Raw genomic sequence first — 23,100 nt, forward strand, 5'->3', positions numbered from 1 at the left:
TAGTTGACAACTGGCAGTTTTAATTCAATAGAAGAAATGCCTACACTGAAAACATCCACAACTTTGCAGACACGGACTGAGCACTCCTCCCCACTCCCCCATTCAAAGCTGTCTCTTTTCCAGGTTCACCAGCAACACAGCCCCCACTGCCCCACGCCCCACCTCCCTGCCAAGACTGTCTGCTGCCATGACCCCCTCCCGGGGTTACCAAAGCACAAGAGTGCCCTTGCTAAGCTGCTTGCCCCCGAGTGATTTTCTGTCCTCCCCTCTAAGACCTTTCCCTCCTTACTCCCATCCCTGCCCACCAGGGACCAGCAGGTGGAGGCTTCCCTGTGCTACCCCTTCCCTGAGATACAAGAAGAGGATGGCTAAGGACTCTGACTTGGTTTTCTGAGTCCCAGAATCATGCTAGAGCTTTCGGAGTCTTGCTGCAGAGTGCATGCCACCAGTGCTCCACCAACACACTCCAATCAAGAGACCTCCCTTATCTTTCTGGGTTATTTTCTTGGATTCTCCCCCAAAAACTCCAGGGCAGCTCTCCAAGGCCCCATGTACCCCATACTATTTCTTTAGGCACTATTTTGCTCCTTTAACAAATATTTCTGTCTGAACTCAGGCCGGTCCTGCTCTGCACTCTTGTAGAAGCAGCACCGGACCCTCTGCCAAGCAGTGGGTGTGGATCAGGACAAAAAGCAAGCGTCCCCAAGCATCCTTGGGTGTGGTGTCACCAGCGCAGGCTTGCCTAATCATCTACAATGGAAACTTGCTGTTGAAAGCCTTATGACAGATAGTTAAAAGGCTTGTCTGAGGGTGGCGGCACCTACAGCCACAAGGTGCAGTTGAGAAGTGCCACTCACTCGCTTTGTCGTTCCTCAGGAGTCGGCCAGCAGCCCTGCCCAGTGCTCAGCCATGATAAGGAGAGGCTTCCCGGTGGCAGCGAGACTCAGCCACCACAGGGTCCTTTCTGGTGTACCCCACGTCCTGCCCAGACTCACCTCTGCCTCTGCGTTTGGATCCTCCACGGAGTCCCTGGTGAGTGAGTCTCCAGCTTAGCCACATGGGCAGCCCTTCTCCTGGGGGCCTGGGGCCTAAGGAGCACCCCAAATCTCCTCTCCCCATATTGTGGCTGGGCAGGCAGGCAGTGTGTTCGGAGCTATTTGATTTGGCAAAGGGAAGGTGCTCTTGGGATACCAAGTAGCCCAGATCCAAAACTAAGACCACCAGGACACTTTCGTCCTGGTCTGAATCCTGTGTGGCCACAAATGAATCACTTTCCTCCTATGAGATTCAGACTATTGTAGCTGAGTTGTGTTGTTCTCAAATGGAGGACCCTGTGTGTGGTCTTGACAAGCAGCTGGATTACTGCCCACAGTTGTTATTGGTGTGTGAGCACTTGATGCCCACGGAGAACGCCTCATCCTCCCACAGATGGCACCACAACTCTGTGGACATTCAAAACCTGTTTCAAAGGAGCCACCTTCCCAGGCGGGCCCACAGCTGTACACAGTGCTGGAGTAGCCCCTGAGGTGAGGGGGTGGTAACAATGATCCTCACCAAATGTGGTCGCACCCGCTAGGGAAGACAGTGTCTTAGGATGGGCTAGAGTCTGACCACCAGCTCTCATGCTCACAAGCTTGGCAACTTTAGCCATATTTCCTAATCCATACAATGGGGCTAATACTAGCAGTTCTCAGCCTCAAAGAACAGCTCACAGGTTTTAAAACAGGGCAATTGTAATACAGCACCACAGAGCAGCAGACCTCTACTTGTCATCCCCGTTCCTTTCTCTCCCTTCCTTTGCACTTTAGCCTCCCCTTGCCTAGTCACCCACGGGGTCCCCAAACCTTCTGTGAGAAAGATGGGCTGTTTTCCTCAAGTCAACACTAGCAGAAGGGATTGAGGACCTCAAGACCCAGGAGCATACTCCTTAGAAGTCCCACAGCTCAAGCAGCAGCCCCCACCCCCTAGGAAGCTATCTAGTAGCCCTGATTTTCCCTTCCCAGGTCTCAAGATTCTGTGTCGAGAAGACAGATTTGAAGGATTATGTCCTTCCCAATGCCAGCTGGTTTCCAGACATGCTGAGCATGTACCAGGAATTTCTGGAAAAGACCAAGGCTGATGGCTGGCTCAAACTGCCCTCCTTCAAGTCCAACAGAGACCACATCCAGGGGCTCAAGATACCATCTGGGTTTGCAGTTTCCTCAGGTACTTCCTCAGGTAAGGCCTGATCCGAGTGCACCCGCGGCACCCGCACACCCCAGCCTGCCGGGAGCAGCTTAACCAGCCCCCTTCCCCGCATCCAGGACTCTGGGTGGGAAATTCAACATCCCCCTTCCAATTCTCAGACAGAGTCCTGTCTGCTGTCTAACTCCACCCCTTATACTGCAGCCTCAGGCAGGTGGATGAGAAGAGTGTCCTCTCAGGTCTCTGGCTAACCTCTATCTGAGGAGAGCACATGCACAGGCCTGGCTTTGTTCCCAGCTAAGAGTGTTGGCACCAGAGAACTGCCAGCTCCACTCTGTGCCCTTCTGCCTCCTCACCAAGTGTTCTTTCTTCATTGATAAGCCTTATCCCAGGTCCTCCTCCCCCATCAAATAAAGGCCTTGGGGTGGGATGGGGCTCCCTCACTGCAGACCTCAGCAAGCCATCACTGCTCTGCTAGGCCCAGAGCAGCTCTCTCAAAACACCCACTGATCAGACTGATAGAGCTTCCACCCTCAGCTTTCTTTGTGTGCATGTATGTGTGTGTGTCCATTTTTTCTTGTCTCTCTCATTCATATACGTGGTCTTCCCGCCCAGTGTTGACTGGGGGCGTGTAGTAGGCAGACTACCCTTGGGTTTATGGCACAAAGAAAGCAGAAGAACCAAAATAATTTTTTAAAAGAATTTGGTATTCATCCAAAAACAATGTAGTTGTTGTTTTAAGAAAAAGAACTTTGGGGACTTTTCTGCATTTCTTTTACTGTTTAGTATTGTTGTTACTTTTAATTATATATTAATTATATATGGGACATTTTTAATTTTCAGGGTTTAAGCTCTGTTAGAGTCTTGACCTGGCCTTGATCCTATCTCCACCCTCAGCCGGGGAACTTCCTGAGTGTTTTTCCCTCCAGATCCAGGCCTCCCTGAAGTCAGGACTGTGCCCCCTCAGACTCAGGGGCTCCCTGAGGACAGGGCTGTGACTCTGCTCTCTGATTGACTGCTCTCTGAGGACAGAGCCTGGGTGTCCTCTCGTTCTCTCCTCAACCTTTTGACTGAGGCAGGGCTCACCCCATGGTGCTGAATCACTGGCCCTGCACCCTGTTCGAGCCCCATGCCCTCATGCGCTCCCCTCTCTGGCTGCAATACTGCCCATCTCTCCCCAGACCAAGGTGACTGGCGCATCTTCATCAGATGCATCCAAGCGGAAGGACAAGGCTACGAATATGTCATCTTTTTCCACCCAACCAAGAAGAAATCCGTCTGTCTTTTCCAACCAGGCCCCTATCTGGAGGGGTCTCCAGGGTAAGGCAACAGGCAGCACCAGGGTAGATGTCCTTGGCTACGTCTCAGGCTTGGTTCAGCAGGTGGACCCACCACGACCAGGCCCTGGGGCCTCTCTCTAAGGAGCTGGGTGGGGCATGTGGGGCACTGGGCTTCAGTCTCATGATATCAGCCTAGAAGGACATCCCAGGTCCTCTGGTCCAGTCCCCAATATACAGACAAAAGAGAGCCTCCTTATCGAGGTCTAGGGATTTTCCAGTAAAAGGTCTTAGAGGCCACTTGGAGAAGAATGTGGTGAACTTGGAAGAGGCTAAGATTGGAATTAGGAGCCAGGCTTCCAGTCCTGCTCTGCCACTGCTGGCCTTGGGAGCTTAAGCAAGCAATTTAACCACTAGCCTTCAGTCTCCTTATCTGAAGTCTGCGACAATCATATCTACCTGGCAGCGTGGCTGAGAGAGAGAATATTATGGGTCTGTGTGTATGTGCTCATGAACCATAAAGCACAAGACAGCCTCAGACACCATCTATCCAAACTTCATGTTTTGTCATGTTTTACGATGGACAAACTGAGGCATGCGGAGGCAAGGTATTTTGCCCAAGGTAGAACAGACAATCTAGGTCAGATCCAGGACTCTAACCCAGGAACTGAGACTCTAACTCACTTGCTCTCTCCACTGTGCTCTGCTGCCTCCAAACTTGGAGCAGACCCAGGAAGGAGCTTACACTGGACATAAGTACATCCACAAGGGAAATCAGGCTGTCCCTGGTCCTCTTGCCTAAGGCCACTGGGCCACCATGTCCATGGTGCTCTGCCCTCTCCTCCAGCCCTCTTCCTGCTTTAGACAGTCACTGAAGGCTCTTGGTGGTGCCAGAGTTCCTGCAAGAGAGAGAGAGAAAGGAGGGGGTGGAATCAGCTTTAGGGCCTTAAGGCCTGTGAGGGACTCAATTGCAGTTAAACAGAATTCAGAGAGTTTAATAGACGTCAGCACCTCCCCAGGCCATGCATTCAGACGGCAGCCTTTGGTCACCTTGGCCATCCCAAAGGCATCTTCCACAGGGAAAGTGATTTCCACATTAGTGCATGCAGACACTGAGGGACTAGGTCGGAGCCATATGTAGGCCAGGGATCCCCTCTCTTGTGAAGAGGAAAACCCCAAGAAAGCAGGGGTGGGGGTGAAGTGTGGCTGACTTTTATTTAGGAGCTCATGGAGGTGGGGCAGGAGAAGCAGAGGAGGACCATCGACACTGAGGCCAGTGGATTGAGGGGGTCCAGAGAAGAGATTAGTACTGAATTAGAAAACCCCAGTTCAGCCTATCTCCTGTGTAGGCAAAAACCTAGCTCTTCCTTACTGTGTTTCTTCCCTGTGAGTCTCCTTTACTACTCATACAGAACACTTCACTTCTGACACTTCTGGTCATCAAATGTGTGGAGCTTTTTCCCTACAGCAAGAAATTCTGCGACACCAACTGGATGTCCTCCAATTTACCTCAATTCTGACACTATCTATCTGGAGATGAGGTTAAGGGCTCAGTCCCACAAGACTGCCATCCCCAACTTCAGATGCCAATTGCAAGTAGTAGGTCCCCCGGTTACCCACTACTTCTGCCAACTTGGCTACAAATCAGAGGTTCCCATAACCCCCTCCTCAGGTTCAATTAATTTGCTAGAGTGGCTCACAGAACTCAGGGAAACACTTACATTTATCAGTTTATTAAAGGATATGATAAAGACTACAGGTGAACAGCCGGATGAAGAGATACATCAGATGAAGTCTAGGAGGGTCCCGAGTGCAGGATCTTCTGTCTTCATGGAGCTTGGGTGTCACCCTCCCAATGTGGATGTGTTCACCAATCTGGAAGCTCTCTGAACCCCATACTACTAGGATTTTTATGGAGGCTTCATCACATGGGCATGATGGATCATTAACTCAATCTCCAGCCCCTCTCCCCTTCCTGAACCGTGGGAAGTAAAAAACCCAAGCTTCTAATCATGGCTTGGTCTGTCTGGTGGCCAGTCCTCATCCAGGAGCCATCCAGCAGCCCACCCAGAGTCACCTCATTAGAACAAAAGACACTTCTATCTTCCTGAAACCCAGGAAGTTACAAGGGTTTCAGGAGGCCTGTGCCAGGAAAGGGGGACAGAGACCAATATACTTATTTTCTATTATCTCACAAGTACTGCCCCCCTCCCAGTCCCTAGGCAATGAGGAGAGGTAGTTACTGGCTGGTCAAGAGCTACCCTGCAGAATCTACACACTTGCCACTGGGTCCTCTGCCTGGCCAGTGAGGACAACAAGGGAAGAGCAGATTTAGGGTTCTTTGGCACCAACTCGTTTTTCCCTCTTTCAAGCAATGTGGGGAGGGAAGTGACTAGAAGTATACATGAGCTTTTGTAAACATTACCTCATTTAATCTGATGAGCTAGGGAATTATTTTTCTCACAATTCGTAGTGGAACAACTAGGGCTCAGAAAAGTTTAGCAGTTTGCTCAAGATCAAATAGGTGGTGAGTGGCAGAGCAAGGAGTCAAACTGGGTAGGTGTGGTTCCATGGTCCCCAGCTCTTTCCACCAAAAGGAGGAGGAAACCAGGGTCCTGGAAGCCCATTGGTGGCAGGAGCAGGAGGGTAACTCACAGTAGTGCAGCAGGGCCAACTACCTGGTCCATGGAGAATGAGGATCGTGCTTTTGAAAATCAGAAACTCAAATCTGTTTTGTGTTATCTGCGTTCTAAAGTTGGGTGCCTTTCTACTTTCCCCAACTTAACCAACAATGAAGCAGCTTTGGCATGAAGGTCAGCTTACACAAGTGAGGATGAGAATCTTACACACTTTAAATAAAGCAAATGTTTGTAGCATCCTGCTGAAGCGGCTTCCCCAGGCAGATCTCTCAGGAGTCCATCCTGTCAGCACTTTATGGGTCACAAGTTACGTGTCACATTACCAGTCTTGAAAATGCGGGCTCAGCACTGGCCATAGCGACTTGTCTCTTGAGAGCTGGACCAAGCCAAGCTATGGATGGCTTCCATGCCTCAGAGACTAAGCTAAAAAGTTCAGGAGCTTTTCCATCCCCCGTATGTACACACCTTTCCAAATTATGGCAATTGCTGCCAGTAATTAAGCTATGAATCAGAAAAATGTTCCACCATTAACTCTATCAGAAAAAAATGTTTTTCCTAGTGAAATAAAATAATTATATCAGTGGTTGCTAATACATGCTGAAGCAACATGGAAGAAAAGCTGAGTTGATTTTGACTGGTTTGATCACATGGGACCCACCTTTGTTTCCTTCCTTTCCTGGGGAAAGGTAGACCCCGTGGTGGTTCCACCTCAGGGTCGGGGAAGGCTCAGGGGGACAGTATACCCAGCAGCTGCAGCCCTGGTCTTGCTCTCTGCCCCCACCCCCAGGTGTGCCCATGGAGGGTCCCTGGCAGCCATGATGGATGAGACCTTTTCTAAAACTGCCTACCTGGCTGGAGAGGGACTGTTCACACTAAGCCTCAATGTCAGGTTCAAAAAGTAAGTACAGATCATCAGGGTGTTGGCCAAAGTCACGTCCCTTTTCATCACTGAAGGGGTCCCATCCTCAGCAGTAGGGGTGCGGGAGCCCTGTCTGTCACTCTTCTTCCCCAGCCCGCTGCCAGCAGTTCCTCCAGTCCCTGGCCAGAGCACACTTCTGCCATCTGACTCTGGGACCAGCAGATGGGCCCCGAGCCCAGAGCCGCTTAAGTCCTGAGGCAGGATGGGATGAAGGGAAGGATGTGGGGACGGAGGGGTGAAGGGATGGGGGCCAGAGATTCACGTGAGGGATGGGCTAAGCTGCCTCCTCTCCCAGCTTTATCCCCGTGGGCTCCCTGGCTGTGCTGAATGTTGACGTGGAAAAGATTGAGGACCAGAAGATTTACATGTCCTGCGTCACCTGGAGCAGGGACAAGCAGACAGTTTATGCCAAGTCCTCAGGTAAAGAGGTCCTCAGGTAAAGAGGTCCTCAGCTCAGCCCCGGGCCCTGTCCTGCCACCACCACCTGCAAGCAAATGGAAGGGAGAATGCTAAGGATCCAGTCCCAAGCTGGGGTCAAGGTTTTTAGAGTGGGATCGGGCACCTGCAGTAGACAATGATGAATGACAGAGAACCCACTAGGATTTTTTTTTCTATATATGTATTGCCCAACCTGTACCACAAGGACAGGATCCAGGCACTGGGTAAATGGATATAATGCTCAGAGAGCCCCATCAAGCTCCTGCCCTCAGCTCGCCTTTCTCTTTCAGGTGTTTTCCTGCAGCTGCCGCTGGAAGAGGACTCGTCCCCGTAAGAGTCACCATGTCTTCTGGAGGGCCTATTGCTGACTGCCCTGCCTGCCTGGGACCCACCACAGAGGAGGGAGGGGTCCCCAGGAAGTGACTGGTGAAGTGAGAGGGAGGACACTTCCCTCTGAGTAAGTAAAGTCTCACAATCACGTTCGCAGCCCAAGACCCTTCTGTAGTTGGAAATCAAAATCCTTCCAGGGCCTCCCACACACCCACCTTCCCATTCAGCACCAATGGAAGAGACTGACTGAGCACCAGGACCAGGTGCTGGGTGAGGCCCCAAGCACACTGTGACGAAAGACAGGGTCCCTGGCCTCAAGATGCACAACTGCAGGCCAGGAGCAGAGTGCCCAGGGTACCCATCAGCTCCCCTACTTCACCCTGACTCCTATTGTGGGTACAGTGAAGACACAAAGGGAGGAGGGGTCAATTTTTCTCTATGAAAGCAACCAGTCTAGAAAGACTTTCTAGAAGAAGCTGTGCTTGAACTGAGACTTAAAAGTTAAGTGGTGTTCACCAGGCAGGCAGGAGAGGGGAGCATTCTCTGGGCAGAGGGAGCAGTAAGAACAACGGGGTGAAAGAGCACAGTGACTTTATAGACCAGCAGGTATTGAGTGGGGCAGGAATTCAGAGAAAGGGAAGGTGGGCTGAGGCAGGAGCAGACTATGGATGGCTTCAGAAACCCTGCTGGGGAGCTTGAACTCTGCTTGTAGGCAACAGAAACCTTGAAAGGGTTTGGGCTGGGGAGTGACATAAAGTTTTATTTTTTAGAAAGTTTACTATGATGGAAGTAAGAGGTCAGCAAGACTCAAGGTGGGAGTACTGGTTAGGAGACCCCTGCAGGGTTCCAAACTAGAGACAATAAGGGCCTGACATAGGTCAGAGCTGTGAAGACAAGAGCTATGGGAAATGGGCAATCAAGGGAGTGCTGGACGTTGCCACTAACTGTGTATAGTAGATCTGTGAAGGGAGACTTCAAGGATGACACTATTTCTGACTTGGGGATTCCAGGTGGCACCACTGGGAATGCAGTGGAGCAGGTTTGAGGTGAGGGGTAGATAATGAGCTCATTTCACATGCATTGAGCTTGAGCTTGAAGTGCCCATGGAACTTCTACCACATGGCAATTGTTAGCAGGAACCTGAATATTGTGATTTGAAGCTCAAGATTGATGAACCACTGACCCAGTTTGTAAGTCATCAATATAAAAACTGACATGGAACCCCTGGGAGTGGATTATGCAGAGTGAAAGCGAGGAAGAGGCAAGGAGAGTGACAGTGAAGGGACGGGAGAGAAAGAAGAACAGGGAAAGGGGTCAAAGATAGAAACTTCAGTCACTCTAAGGCTTAAAGTTGGGGTAGAGATCCAAAGACCACTAAGGAGACTGAGAACAGGACAGGACAGACCATCCTTAGGCGGGCAAGGTCAGTGTCAAATGCTGAAGAGAAGGCAGGATAGATGAGAACTAAAAAGAGGCCTTTGGATTTGACAGTGAGGAAGGTGGTGTTCTCCTTTGCCAGGAACAAAATCCAGATTACGGTGGATGAAAAAATGAATGGGAATGACAAAGTGAATCTAGATAATTCTTTCTAGGAATTTCATTGTTGTTATTGTTATTTAAAGAATGAGGTTTGAGTATATTCACGAATTTCTTTGGAAGGAGCCAGTGGAGAGAGCCTGAAACTCTAGGAGAAAGAGAAGTGTCATCCAGCTGAACAGGTATCTGGCCTTAGAGATGGATCAAGAGCACCAGTGGAGACAGGAGTCACAGGAGAGAATCAACATGACTCTGAGGCCAAAAGGAAGGAGGTGAGGGGTGCAGAGCAGGATGGGAAGTTGAGGAGATTCACACCAGCATGCCTAGAATTCCTCAGTGAAATAGGAGGCAAGGCCATTAGTGGGGAAAGAGGTCTGGAGGAAGGGCAATGATTTGGATAAGCCACTGTGGGGATCAGGAAAACAAATTGATCAAGTATATGTGGACCGAGGCAGGCAGAAGGCCCAGCTGCTGGTGGAAAACCCATATTTGGAGTGGCACCAATGCGAGGTAAGAGGAGGGTATGAGCCAGCTGGCAAGACCCAGGTTGATGGTGGATAAGGCAGATAAGGACAGGTAAAGCAGGAAAGAGAGCGAAATGGCTGGTGCTCATTTCTAAGGAGGAAAGGTTTGACATAAGGGAGAAGAACACAGATGGAAGGAGGCAATGGCAATCCAGAAGTCTGTACCTCCTCTGAGCCTGTGGAAGAGAGGGGTAGGAAACTGAGCAGCTTCCACAGAGACAGGCAGGATTCCATCAAGGCCAGTAGGTGGAGAGGATGTTCAGGAAGAGGTCAAGGATCAGAGAAGTTTTACCAAAGAATGAGAGCTCCAAGGGACATAACATAAAGAATTTTATTATTAGGTATGGTAAAGCCAAATGCTGAAATAGATAAACCTTTACATCTCCGTAGCTTAACCCATATCTCAAATAGAATGTACTTCTCATTCACATAAAGTCCAGTTGCTGGTGTCTAGGAGTCATTCAGGAATCTGGCTAACAAATGCTCTGCCATCTTCAACACATGACTTCCAAAGTCATCCTGGGTATTGACACCCAGTTGCCAGATAAGAGAAGACAGAATCACAAGGGAGGTGTTTGAGGGCCAAGCCTCAAAGTGTTGCTGTTGGCCAGAACTCAGTTACAAGGCCCCACCAAACTGTGAGGGAGGTTGGTTGGAAAATATGGTCTAACTATATGCTGTAGAAGAAAGGGAAATGGGTTTGGTGAGTAGCTAGCAGCTACTGCCTCAGTTTGAGAGGAGGACCGGCAGAGGAAAGAAGAGTCTATGTCCAAACCCTTATCCTGGCAAGTGAAGAATTCGAGTTCAGGCCTAAGATGAGGTTCCAGGATCTAGGGCTGGGGCTGGGGATTCAGGGGGTCAGAGAGGATGAAACTCTTTATGGAGTGGAACAGGGTCAAAGAGTTGTGCACAAGTTCAGCAGTGTTGGGGAAGTAGGTGGATCAGGTTCTCTTTCCAATAACTAGACCACACACTTCCTAAGCCATCAATCTTGAATGATGGGCAAAGGACTGGTTTTTGATTTGAAGGGTCCTGACCCAGTGCTCTCCAAAAGCTGGAGAAATACTGGAGGCCATTGCCAGAAATCTTGTGGCAATGTCCCCTCCCCCATATACTCAGAAAAACACTTTCTCCTTTTGTGCTTTCACAATTGCCCTTGATAATCTGTTAAACCCAGAGTCTAAATCATTGGATACCAAAAACCTATTGTCCTTTATTTATGGTGAAGAGGAGCCTAATCTTCATTTAAACACTCCCAAGAGAAGAAGGGAAATATATTCCATCCTTCCTATGCAGTCAAGAAAAGGAAAAAAAAACCAAAACACTTGTACTTGAGTTTCCATATTAAAATAGGTCAAATGCATCCTTGCACTGCTCTGCTGGGGCCAGTTTCAAACAGAAACAGGCACAAGCTGGAAATCTACAGAGGTGGGAGGCTCTCAGGCAAGGCCCCATGGCCAGCCTGGGAGAGTCAGCCTTGACTGGACAAGGCCAGGCGGGCAGGCAGGGATCTTGGTAAGGGAAACATCATCAGCTGCTTGAACACTTCTCTAGTGTCTAGGGCTTTGAAAGATGCTTCCCCTCTTCCAAAAGACCAAGTATTACAGCTTTCTGGACAGAAACAAGAGGAGTTGCTCCCTCTACACTTTAAAAACCCACTCCCATGTGTAGTGCATTCATCTGGAGTGCATCTACTGCCAAGGTAGATGAGGTGGCATCCTAGGCCATCCAGGCAAATGTGGCAGCTTATTCTGCTTGAAGCAGAGTATATATGTTCTACAGATGCCTAATTCAAGTGCCAAGAGAAACCAAAGAGTAAATAAGGCAATTATAAGAACAACCATTTCAAGAAGGCAGAGGACATCCGTAGCTCATATCAGCTCTTAGAGAAGGGACACTAAAGGCCTTCTCGGAACTGAGACTGCAGAGCTAGGTCACTCATCACAGGTCCTGGGTGAGGAGCCAGAGCTGCAAGGCACAGTATATCACCAACCGCATCGCTTGCCAGAACCCACAGTGAGCACTGGTGGCCAAGTCATGCAGTCTGAAGCCTAGCATTCAAAGCCACAGGACAGACGGCTTAGCAAGAACGAAAAGTCCAAAGAGTCTTGTAGCAGTTGCCCTGAGGAAAGGCCTATTCATCTGGCTCAAGCCCAAGAAAGCACTCTGTACTCCCAGTCCCCTAAGTGTCCTTCTACAATGCCATCAGCAAAGCAAAGGAGGTCAGAGCCCTGGCTCACCTGTGAAGTTCTCAAGCAGTGACAGCGATGGTGCTGGAAGAGGTGAAGAGGCAGCACTCTGGGTCCTCATTCAAGGGAGCAGCTCTGTTCACATCTGAAGACCCCTAGGGTACAAGAAAAAACAATGCTCTTTGAGATAGATCTGAGTTCTAGTCTTAACTCTGCTACTATTTGGCACATCATTTCTTTTTGGGCCTGTTTTTCGCTCTATAAAAATGAGAAGGTAGACAAGGTGACCTCCAACTTCCTTCCAGGTCTGATATCTTATTGTTCTAATTAAGTCAACTTTTGGCCACCCAGTGTGCCAGTTATTTGCTTGATTGCTCTCAGATCCCCACCCTCCCCCTACTCTGCCTTAGATTGCAGAGGGCTAGCGCCTACAAACTGCATTTCCCAGTCTCCTTTGACATCCAGCTTTGGAAGGCCCTGGTGGCAGATTGGAAGGTGGGAAGTAGGGAGAAGTAAGGGTATTCCTCCCCTCTTCTTTGCTTGGGAGGCAACTCAAGTAGTGGCTATGGCTCCATGGTTACCGATCCTGCTACACAGCCCTCACCATCCTATTTGCCTTTTTAGCTCTTCCAACACCTTTGTAATAAGTTCCCTGTGTTAAACTCCCTCTGTTGAACCACCTAACAAGTGCTGTTTTCCTCATCAGACCCTGACTAATACAGCCAGGCTGTGGATTATCTGTAGTCAGTTTTCATTCCCACTGCTGTACTGCGAAGGTGGTGTACATTCTTGCATGCACCCTTAATTTTATCCACCAAGAGAAGGAAGTGGAAGGAGAGAGCGAACAGGGAAGTGTACTGTCAAAGATTGAGATAAATCCACTCACCATTCACCAAAATAAGCTCAAAATGGATCAAAGACCTAAAGGTGAGACCTGAAACCATAAGCCTTCTAGAAGAAAATGTAGGCAGTACACTCTTTGACATCAGTATTAAAAGGATCTTTTCGGATACCATGTCTTCTCAGAGAAGGGAAACAATAGAAAGAATAAACAAATGGGACTTCATCAGACTAAAGAGCTTCTTCAAGGCAAGTGAAAACAGGATTGAAACAAAAAAACAACCCACTAACTGGGAAAAAACATTTGCAAGTCATATATCTGACAAAGGCTTAATATCCATAATATATAAAGAACTCTCACAACTCAACAACAAAAAAATCAAACAATCCGATCAAAAAATGGGCTGGAGACATGAACAGACATTTCTCCAAAGAAGATATACGGATGGCCAATAGGCACATGAAAAGATGCTCATCATCACTGATCATCAGGGAAATGCAAATCAAAACTACACTAAGATATCACCGTACACCCATTAGAATGACAAAAATATCTAAAACTAATAGTAACAAATGTTGGAGAGGTTGTGGAGAAAAAGGAACCCTCATACACTGCTGGTGGGAGTGCAAACTGGTGCAGCCACTATGGAAAACAGTATGGAGATTCCTCAAAAAATTAAAAATAGAACTACCATACGACCCAGCTATCCCACTACTGGGTATCTACCCAAAGAGCTTGAAGTCAGCAATTCCAAAAGTCCTATGCACCCCAATGTTTATTGTAGCATTATTTACAATAGCCAAGACATGGAAGCAACCTAAGTGCCCATCAACAGATGATTGGATAAATAAGATGTGGTATATATATACAATGGAATACTACTCAGCCGTAAAACAGAACAAAATCGTCCCATTTGCAACAACATGGATGGACCTTGAGGGAATTATGTTAAGTGAAATAAGCCAAATAGAGAAGGACAATCTCTGTATGACTCCACTCATATGAGGAATTTAAAAATGCAGACAAAGAGAACAGATTAGTGGCTACCAGGGGAAAGATGGGGTGGGGGTGGGCACGAAGGGTGAAGGGGTGCACCTACAACACGACTGACAAACAATAATGTACAACTGAAATTTCACAAGATTGTAACCTATCATTAACTCAATAAAAATTTAAAAAAAGATTAAGATAAATCCAGATCTTTGCCCATTTTTCCCTGCATGCTGCACAGCTGAACACAGCTAGAGAAAAAGCAAACCACCATGCTGTCTGGCCCCACTTTAACGTCCTGATCACTATCCTAACGTGGGCCCTCAATGCTGCCCAGCAGTCATCCTGCAGTTCTCTAGATCATTCACTGTCCTGCTCTCCTAGGCGACTGTTTCATTCCTGGTCCTCTCTACTCAAACCCTCAGGACCACCTCATCCCCCATCATTACTCTCAGCTGATGACCTCGCTTCTTGTTTCACTGAGAAATTAGAAGCATTCAGAGAGAACAAGCTTCCACCACCTCAACTCTCCACTAGTCTCCTTTCTCTCCAGTAACTGTGAGTGAACTGTCCACACAACAGGCAAAGGACAACCCTAGATCTGTTTCTTATGCGTGACACCTATTTCTTCTTGTCTACTTGAGAAGATTTCTCCAACAATTCTCCTTTCTCTCTTCTGCATTGTCAATTTTCCCCTTTCTACTTGGTCTTTTCCACCAGCATGCAAACATACTATTATTTCTGTCATTTAAAAGGTTCTCTTGATTCCACGCCCCTCCCTGGCCACTGCCCGACTTCCCCCAACTCTTTCACCAAACTCTTCAAGAGTTGTCTTTACTCTCTTTCTTTCTCCTATTCTTTCTTGAGCCCACTCCAATCAGGCTTTTTTTGCTCCACTCTGTCACTGAAGCTGCTCTTGTCAAAGTCACCTGTGGCTTTGCATTTCTAAATCCAATGGTCAATTTTCAGTCCTTGTCTTACCAGACCTTGCCACAGCATCTGGCACAGCTGGTTCCTCCTCCTCTCCCCCGCTAAATGTTGGAGAACCCAGGACTCAGACTTTGGATCCTTTCTCTTTTCTACTAACACTACATCAAGTCTCATGACTTTAAATGCCATCGACATGTCTCTTGGTGCCCACTTTTATACTTCCAGTCTAGACCTCTCCTCTGAGCTCCAGATTCGTATATCCAGCTGCTTGCTCAACATCTCTAGTTAGATGTCTAATCAGCATCTCCAGTTCAACAGATCTAAATCTGAGCTCCTGATACATCCCCCTCTCGGTAAATGGCAACTCCATTTTTCCAGTTACTCAGGCCAAAAACCTTGGATCATTCTTTCTCGTTAAACAGAGATGGATTCATCAGGAAATCCTTCTGACTCTATCTTCAGAATATATCCAGAAACTGACTACTGCCACCCTGTCCATGCCCTAATCATCTCATGCAAAGATTATTTCAATATCCTCCTATCTGGCTTCCCTACTTATATCCTTGTCCCCCTCTTTTTATTCTCAACACAGGCACTAGAGCGACCCTTTTCATGCAGAAGTCATATCTCTCCTCAGCTCACCACAGGTAAAAGCTAAGATTGTTCCAGTGACTGCAAGCCCAAACAGAGTCTGGTCCTGCTATCTCTCTGACCTCATTTCCCCCTTACTCACTCTGTTCCAGCTACTCTGGCCTCTTTGCCTCCTTGAATACTCCAAGCATGCTTCTGCCTCAGGGCCTTTGCATTTGCAATTCCTTCAGCCTAGAATGCGTTTCCCTCAGACATCCTTCCTCTCTCTTTCATATCATTACTAAAATACTACACTCTCAAGGTGGCCATCCTTGACCACTCTATCTAAAATTGGATGCTCTCCTGACACCCTCTCTGATCCTTCCCTACTTTAATTTTCTCCCCAACACTAATTTCCATCTAATAAGCTGTATTTTTTACTAATTTATTTTTGTCGATTGTCTTTCTTCCCCTACTAAAGTATAAACCCCATCTGACCAGGAGATTGATCTCTTTTCTCCCTGCTGTATCCCCAGAGGCGTGCACAGTGCCTGGCACATAGTAGGTAGTCAATAACTACGAATGAATGAATGAACAAATGAATGGAGCCACATAATCAAACTTCTTTGAATCCAACCCTACCTGTGGACTTCTTATTATACAAGCCAAAATGTCCTTATTATTAAGTCAGACTGAGGTGGGATTTCTGTTTTCTTGCACTTTTAGCAGAAGTCAGCCTAACTGATGCCCATATATTATCTCATATAATCCTCAGGCCAACTCTGAGAGTTAGGTTTATTCTCTCCACTTTCCAGATGGAAATGGTGAACCCCAGAGAGACTGAGTTACATGCTAGAGGTCACTCAGCTAGTAAATCGCAGAGCCCGGTTCCCCAACCCATCTGACTAATGCCAAAGCCATGAGTTCTTGGCTGCAGCACTCCACGCAGACTACCCTTCCAGAAACTCCCCCCAGAGATGAGCTGAGTCAGGAGCCAGGGGAATGGAGGGCCTGGGGGTCACCAGGGATCTCCACAAAAGAAACACTTGCTCCCTCAAAAAACTCAAGTATCAGATGTCAAAATAATCATCTTGTGTGTTTCCCACATTTCACAATGTGTCTCTTTGTTGTTCTTGTTGCTGTCCGTCTGTCTCTCCCCTTAGACTGCTCCCATTCTATGTATCTCCAGCACCTGGCACCATGAACGGATGAACAAACTGATCCAGGTACAATTCTGCTTAATGTCATTAATTCATTCAATAAATCCTGATTGAGCACCTGCCTTGTGCTAAGCAGTGTCCTTGTGATGCCTACAGTCTAGTAAGACATTAAATAAACAATCACAGAAATAAATTACAGAAAAGATTGTGACCGAAGCCATAAAGGAAAAGCATGGGGTGCTGTGAAAGTACACAACAGGAGCCCCTAATTCAGAGGGCACGGTGCCAGTGAGGGCCTCCAGATCTGAAAGATGAAGGAGGAGCCGTCCCAGGGGAGGAAAGAGCCTGTACAAAGATGCCAAGAAGGGAATGAGCTTGATGCCTTTGAGAGATTGAGGGATGGTGCTGTGCCTGGAGTGCAGTCCACCATCTCTTCCTGGCAGAGGTGGCCTGTGCTTCCTAGGATCTGCCTGGGAGGGATGGAAAGGAGAGGGGAGACAGCCTCCATGTTTGCAGTTTAACAGCCTTCTGCCAAGGATAGTGTGCACAGGCCAGCCTGACCTTGACCCACTGATAGACCAGCTCTGTCCTTAGAGTCTCTTATGTCCAAAAATCTTGAGCCTAGTCACTTTTCCTTGAGCCAGGGTAATTCAGAGAACTAGTCATTGCAAGTCACTCTGGGAGCTTCTGGGATGGCTCCAGAACAGGACAATGGGGGCCAAAGCAGGATTCCAGCAAGGAGGGTTTTGCAGAAGATGTGGTTTTGAAGTGGATCAAGGCTGCCCCAGAGAGAGAAGCCCAAGGTGTCCAGGCCTACATGCCGATCTATATGACCAGATTCACATGTAAAGTCATACAACCACACAATAACCAGACCCCACCCGCACTAATACCATTTTAATGACTTTTTACATCATCTTTCCTTTGTCTGGTAAAAATAAGCCACGTACCCATGCCTTATAAATTTAGCCCTAACCCTCAACACCTTGCAGCTCTTCACTGCCCATGGGTCCTGTCCCCGTGCTATTCTCTGAATAAAGGAGCACTACTACCAGACTTTGAGAGTCCAAGAAATCTTTCCTCAACTCGCCTCGCTGAGCCTGCGTCAGCCATGGCTCTGCGCTTGGGATGGGGCCAGCGCTGCACAGAGGGCTGGAGGCTACTGCCCACTAATGGCAGCCTTCCCTCTTCGCTGCAGCCCTCCCCAGCTCCCAAGCGGCCCAGACCCAGCAGAAGCCGGGGCACAGGGCTGGCTTGCTGTTAGAAACCTGGAGGAAGGAGTTAAGGCCGGGCTGATGGCCGCGGAGACAGAGCTGTGTTTATCCAGGAAAAGAGGTCGTACGTAGGCAACGGAGGCCCCTGCCAGCTCCTCCCAGAAGGACGGAGCTGGGGGAGCAAACTGGAGAGGAAGCTGCTTCCCTCGGGGCTGTGAATGGCTCCCGGCTAGAGGCCAGGACCCAGCGGCGGCCCACAGGTGAGGCCTGCACTCTGGGCGCCCGACCGAGCCCGCCGTGGGCTCGGACTCCCAGGCACACGGTCTGAACATCGCGCTCGGGAGGTGCAGCGCGGGGGACGCGCGGCGGCGGAGTCTCCTGGAGCCAGCTCTGGGGGTGGCGGAGACTCAATGCTGCCTTTGTGCTCAGAGGCTTCCTAGGGAGAAAAAGGAGTGGAGGGTGGGAGGGGCGCCCCAACGGCCGGGCCCCGCCCTGCAGACTCGGGATGCCGGTAGGGCTGGGAGACTGGGAGCGGGACCGTCAGGGCTTACGGGGGCCCTTGAGTGGTGCCCCCGAAGGTACGTCTCCCTGGACCGGCCCTGGGTGCTCGCAGGGCAGCAGCCAGGTGTGCAGCGAGTCCGCTTCTGGTCTGGAGCGACTCGGGAAGGCGAGGGAGGAGATAGAGGAGGCAGGTGGGGTCAGGGCCCCCAGTCTAGAGAAGCTTCCCCCGGGGGGTGGGGGACGGGGCTAGAGGGAGCCGGAAAGGCGCCAGACCCGACCTCGGAGAGCCTGAGTCTTCGGAATGGGAAGAGGAGAACGAGATGAGCCGGCCTAGGGCCGCGGTGTCTCTTCGGGGGGCGGGGCATATGAGCCGGGCTCGCGATCTAGGTCCGTGTTTGTGACTACAGACCTTTAGACAAAGCGAGTGTTGCTCTATTCTCCTAATAGTAGCCTAGGGTTCTAGTGGCTGTGTTGGGCCTTCTAACTTTTCTAACTAAAGATGTACTAATCTTTCGTACCAATGGGAGAGTCAGTCTGTGCACTCGAATGTCCGAGGCCTGCATTTGAAAATGAGACTGTCTGGTCCTGGGTTCCCTCCATCTCTCCCGGGCCCCCACACTTCGCCGCCCTTTGTTTTTCCTGCTCAGATAAGAGCCTGTGCGCCCCGAGGACCCGGGGAGAAGGGCGCGGCGCCGGACCACCCGCTGTACTTTCGCAGCATCACCCATCTCCGGGTCGTCTTCTCTCCTCGCCCTGCCCAGCTCCGCCCAGGTCTCCACCCGAGCCGCTGCTGGATCTGGACTCTCTCGGCCTCGCGGAATTCGGACTTTCATCACCCCCACCCACCGCATGTGGCTCCTGGAGAAAGTTGGCTACAGGGTGGGGACCGCGGAGCCCAGGGCCGGGTGGGCGCTCTCTGGCCTGTTCCCTAAGCGCCGCGCCCCAGGCCCGGCTGCGCGCGCCTACCCCAACGTCCTCACACCGGATCGCATCCCGCAGTTCTTCATTCCGCCTCGGCTCCCGGACCCAGGCGGCGCCGAGCCCCGGGCCGGGCGCGACTCGGGCGGGCGCGGCCTCCCCGCGGCCTGCTCGCTGCCGCACCTGGCGGGCCGCGAAGGCTGGGCCTTCCTGCCCGAGAGTCCGCACACGCGCCGGCGCGAGTCCCTGTTCCACTCGCCGCCGCCCGCCCCCACTGGGGGGCTTCCCCCGGCGCAGTCCCGGCTGCACTTCTCCACTCCGGACCTGCGCCTCTGCCGGGCCCCTGACAGCGACACGGCCTCGTCACCCGATTCGTCGCCCGTCGGCTCGCCGCGGCCAGGCTCCGGCGAGCCCCGGCCGTCCAGGCCGCACTCGCTGTCCCCGGAGGAGGCGAGCTCGGCCGACACCAGCCCGTACGCGCCGCGCCGCGCGGGGCCCCCCACGCTGCCGCTATTCCACCTCGACTTCTTGTGCTGCCAGCTGCAGCCGACCAAGGACAGCGTGCTGCGCCTCGGGCCCCGGGGCGGGCAGCTGCGGCTCTCGGCCGAGTACCAGGCCGGGCCTGGGCGGCTGCGGCTGCGCCTAGTCAGCGCCGAGGGCCTGTCCCGGTCGCAGGCGGGCCCCGGGAGCGGCGGTGGCGGCTGCTGCGTGGTGCTGAGGCTGCGACCGCGCTGTCGGCCGCGGGGCCAGCGGAGCCGCGTGGTCAAATGCAGCCCCAACCCCATCTTCAACGAGGACTTCTTCTTCGACGGGCTCCGCCCACCAGACCTGGCTGCCCGCACTCTGAGAGCCAAGGTGCTGGACAGGGGCGAAGGGTTCCGCAGGGACGTGCTGCTGGGCAAGTGCGAGGTGCCGCTGATTGCCCTGCTGCCTCTCTTGGGTGGGGAGCTAGGTTCAGGGGCCTCCCTGGCTCCTGCCCATCTCAGCCTGTAGACTGAGAGACTGTCTCTTCCTCGGAAGGTCTCCATTGGGTCTGCAGTCGTTCTTTCCATCTGCCAGACATGTATTTATTTTTGCTCATAAAATGTCTGTTTTTCTCTAGCTGCATATCTCCCCTTGTTGGCCCCCTACACTCTCAGATCTGCAGCCTACCCTCTTCCCTCTGCCCTGGCCATACAAAGGCTAGAAGAAGCACATTCAGATCGTCTGAGCTGGAGCAGGCTTTAAGCATCGGTTCTAAAATTTGAATGAGCATCAGAATAACCAGACATCAGAAATCCTGGATGAGCTTGTTAAACATGCAGAATCCTGGGCTCCATCCCCAAGAGACCTTGATGCTAATTCAGTAGGTCTGGGCTGGGTAGGTCCTAGGGTTCCTGTCCAACAAGGTCCCCACCCCTTCAGGGGGTCCTCCAATCACTGAGTCACTCCAGAAAAGCTCCATGACTGAAACCAACATAAGCCACCTTCCCCTGGGGCTTCCTTGGGGCTGCAAAGGGAAATCAGCACTTCCCCACCGATCCACCTCCCCACTCGCACCCACATCTGTCCTGAAAGGAGATGAAATGTCTGTGTCTTGGGAGTGAGTCAGGTGATGTCTGACTAGCACACAGTGCCTTTAGGTGTCCTGTCTTGCCTGTCCCTTCTGCACCTGTGCTACCCTGGGGGGCAAAGCTGGAGCTAAGAGCCAGAGCAGCTCTTGGGTACTGAATGACTGAGATATAGTGTCCCAGGGATCGAGATCTTGGTGGAGGATGACGTCCTACTGGAGTGTAAGAGCTGTTCTCAAGAATGCCCAGAAAAGGCCACACCAGTGAGTAGGGGGAGGGTGTGGGAGATGGCTAAATGTAGGTCAGAATGTGTTTACCTCCTACCTGAGTGTCCCTGACGTCAGCAGTGACCTTCTTCTCTCTCTCTTCACCTTCCCTGAAGCTGGTTCCTCTTGGCTTAGGCCAGGCTTGGAGGAGGGAAAGGGAGAGAGAGGGAAGGAGGGAGGCACTGGGCCAACCCGGCTTCCTTCCCCCTTCCCCTCAGGGCCTTTCTCATTTTCCGTGGTGCCCCTGATTCGAACCAGGGCTGAGCCTGCTGGATCCTAATAAACCTCGGTGTGTGTAATCCTAACACACACATGCACACTCCTGCATTCAGAATGCTCCCCAGTTCCTTCTCCCTCCTCTGATTAGGCTCCCCCAGAACCACAGCCCTAGGCCAGGGAAATCTTGCTCCAGATGTCCACCAGGTGGTAGCATTGATCAAACAATAATAAACGCTAACAGCTGCACAAGGATCACCACGCAAAGAACTGTTCCAACAATTTGTCAAGTTATTTATTCTTCCCAGCAACTCCCATGAGGGTTAAGTACTATTGTTATCCAATGTGACCTTGAGCTTTACTCATCTAGTGAGGAGTAGAACTAGGATTCAAACCCAGAGAGTCTGCCACCAGAGTCTGGGCGCTTAACCGCCTCACTATAATATCCCCCGGCAGCCAGCTGCCACCTCCCAACCAGGTCACTCTGAAAGGGGTTTCCTCCTTCCCTAGGATGACGGTTCTCCAATCTTTTCGATCTGTGAAGCCACCCATATGTCTAGCCATATCCCTGGGCACTATCCTTCTTCAGCCCCAAATCCTCCCATAACAAACTGGGGTGAGCGACTGGATTTGATGCCCATTGGAAAGTAGCTGGAAAGAAAGGTAGAGGTCATTTAACCCTCATTCATGCATTCCTTCAGCAAACACTTTGAGAGAGCCTACGAGGTACCAGGCATTGGACACAGCAGTGATCCAAACATACGTGGGGATCAGACAAGTTACAAAATGAATCAGTAAAATGTAAAAAATGTTACTTGATAATATAGAGAAAAACAAAGCAGGAAAGGAGCATAGGAAAGGGGTCAGATAAAGAGAAGGAAGATTATAGGATGGAAATTGGGAGAGAGGGACAGAGACATCTCTTTTACCCATAGTGCTTTGCACCAAGTCCTGTACTTTACCTGTGTCATCCCGGGCAATCAGCGCAACCGCTCTGTAAGGTAGGTATGGTTATTCTCACTTTACCGAGAGGTTCAGTAAACTTGCCTGGAGGTCAGCCCTAGCTGGAGGGAAGGTTTAGGACTGTGGCTCCACCCCGACACACACACCTGTGCACACATACACACCCACACACCACACTGCTCAGAGGAGGCTGTGAGGTGGGAATTCGAGTCCATTCCACTCAGGAGCAGTTCACTCAGTGTTCACAGCTGGGAACTGTCCCCTGTGATGGGGGCCACAAAGTCCCTGGAGGAACTTCCTGGCTAAAGCCACAGAAGCATGCCCTGGGGCAAATAAGGTCCTAAAGAAGCCTTCCTGCGTGCGGACTGCTCTGACCTCAAAGTATGTTTGCAAACACAGTCAGGACAGTTATTATTGTCCCCTTTTTACTGATGTGGTAATTGAGGACTAAGAACTGACAGGCCTCATTCTTATCCAAGTCTCTTGGCTCCAAAAATCAGAACTCCTGTTTTTCAACCCTCCTTGCTTTGTCCAAGCCCAAGTGACCACAAGTGTTAATTGACAGATGAGTGGTACAGGCAGGGTCACCACAGAAAGTTCAGGGCCAGGAGCTGGGGTCAAACTCCCGCTGTTCCCTCCACCCACAGTGGCCTTTGTGACGGAAAGGGGGAGGGGTGGAGGCTGTGAGATTACAGATACTCATAGAGCCTACGTTGTCCTTTTTTTAATGCTTGAGGGAGGCCTCTCCCTGAGTCACTCCAGTGGGTTGAGGTCTCCCCAGGAATGGACCTTCTAGGGAGGACCCAAAGAAAGATGGTCTCCCATCACTGGCACAGGCTTCCCAGAGGGGGTGGCCCTCGAAGGAGAGGGGTGGAGTGGTGTGTGGCATGCAGGCTGCCCAGGCCTCACGTACTTTCCACCTTCGCACGCCCAGGCCCTCCCTGG

At 50.7% G+C, this 23,100-nt stretch overlaps 2 protein-coding genes and 1 long non-coding RNA gene across 9 annotated transcripts; 2 read left to right on the forward strand and 1 right to left on the reverse strand.

Annotated features, from left to right (window-relative positions):
• Nucleotides 1-530: 530 nt before the first annotated feature.
• THEM5 (thioesterase superfamily member 5) lies at nucleotides 531-16,556 on the forward strand. Of its 3 annotated transcripts, none has more exons than XM_046683111.1 (6): nucleotides 531-1,032; nucleotides 2,004-2,217; nucleotides 3,366-3,504; nucleotides 6,888-6,998; nucleotides 7,748-7,914; nucleotides 16,531-16,556. In XM_046683111.1, the coding sequence occupies exons 1-5, from the start codon at nucleotides 910-912 to the stop codon at nucleotides 7,878-7,880; spliced, it is 720 nt and encodes a 239-aa protein (XP_046539067.1). In that variant the 5' UTR covers nucleotides 531-909; the 3' UTR covers nucleotides 7,881-7,914; nucleotides 16,531-16,556. The 3 variants fall into 3 exon arrangements, with proteins under 3 accessions (XP_046539067.1, XP_046539065.1, XP_046539066.1); XM_046683109.1 differs by lacking the exon at nucleotides 16,531-16,556 and adding an exon at nucleotides 7,315-7,439 and having other exon boundaries at nucleotides 7,748-12,093; XM_046683110.1 differs by lacking the exon at nucleotides 16,531-16,556 and having other exon boundaries at nucleotides 7,748-12,093.
• Nucleotides 3,512-22,289, reverse strand: LOC124250853 (uncharacterized). 4 transcript variants are annotated; one of them, XR_006891637.1, is made up of 4 exons: nucleotides 22,155-22,289; nucleotides 21,035-21,117; nucleotides 12,088-12,191; nucleotides 3,512-4,360 (listed from the first exon to the last, which is right to left on the reverse strand). It is a non-coding gene; the product is annotated as an uncharacterized LOC124250853 (long non-coding RNA). The 4 variants fall into 4 exon arrangements; XR_006891635.1 differs by lacking the exon at nucleotides 21,035-21,117 and having other exon boundaries at nucleotides 22,155-22,286; XR_006891634.1 differs by lacking the exon at nucleotides 22,155-22,289 and having other exon boundaries at nucleotides 21,035-21,430.
• C2CD4D (C2 calcium dependent domain containing 4D) lies at nucleotides 17,935-20,261 on the forward strand. Of its 2 annotated transcripts, none has more exons than XM_046683108.1 (2): nucleotides 17,935-18,001; nucleotides 18,890-20,261. In XM_046683108.1, exon 2 carries the CDS (start codon nucleotides 19,092-19,094, stop codon nucleotides 20,151-20,153), a length of 1,062 nt encoding a protein of 353 aa, XP_046539064.1. In that variant the 5' UTR covers nucleotides 17,935-18,001; nucleotides 18,890-19,091; the 3' UTR covers nucleotides 20,154-20,261. The 2 variants fall into 2 exon arrangements, with proteins under 2 accessions (XP_046539064.1, XP_046539063.1); XM_046683107.1 differs by lacking the exon at nucleotides 17,935-18,001 and adding an exon at nucleotides 18,248-18,319.
• Nucleotides 22,290-23,100: the final 811 nt, after the last annotated feature.

The sequence above is a fragment of the Equus quagga genome, chromosome 13 (assembly GCF_021613505.1).
Source record: "Equus quagga isolate Etosha38 chromosome 13, UCLA_HA_Equagga_1.0, whole genome shotgun sequence".
Classification (NCBI taxonomy): Eukaryota; Metazoa; Chordata; class Mammalia; order Perissodactyla; family Equidae; genus Equus; species Equus quagga.

Coding starts and splice junctions, on each gene's coding strand:
- C2CD4D (XM_046683108.1), top strand. CDS start 19,092: ATGTGGCTCCTGGAGAAAGTTGGCTACAGGGTGGGGACCGCGGAGCCC.
- THEM5 (XM_046683109.1), top strand. CDS start 910: ATGATAAGGAGAGGCTTCCCGGTGGCAGCGAGACTCAGCCACCACAGG. Junction 2,218..3,365: donor TTCCTCAGGTACTTCCTCAG/GTAAGGCCTGAT, acceptor ATCTCTCCCCAG/ACCAAGGTGACTGGCGCATC. Junction 3,505..6,887: donor TATCTGGAGGGGTCTCCAGG/GTAAGGCAACAG, acceptor CCCCACCCCCAG/GTGTGCCCATGGAGGGTCCC.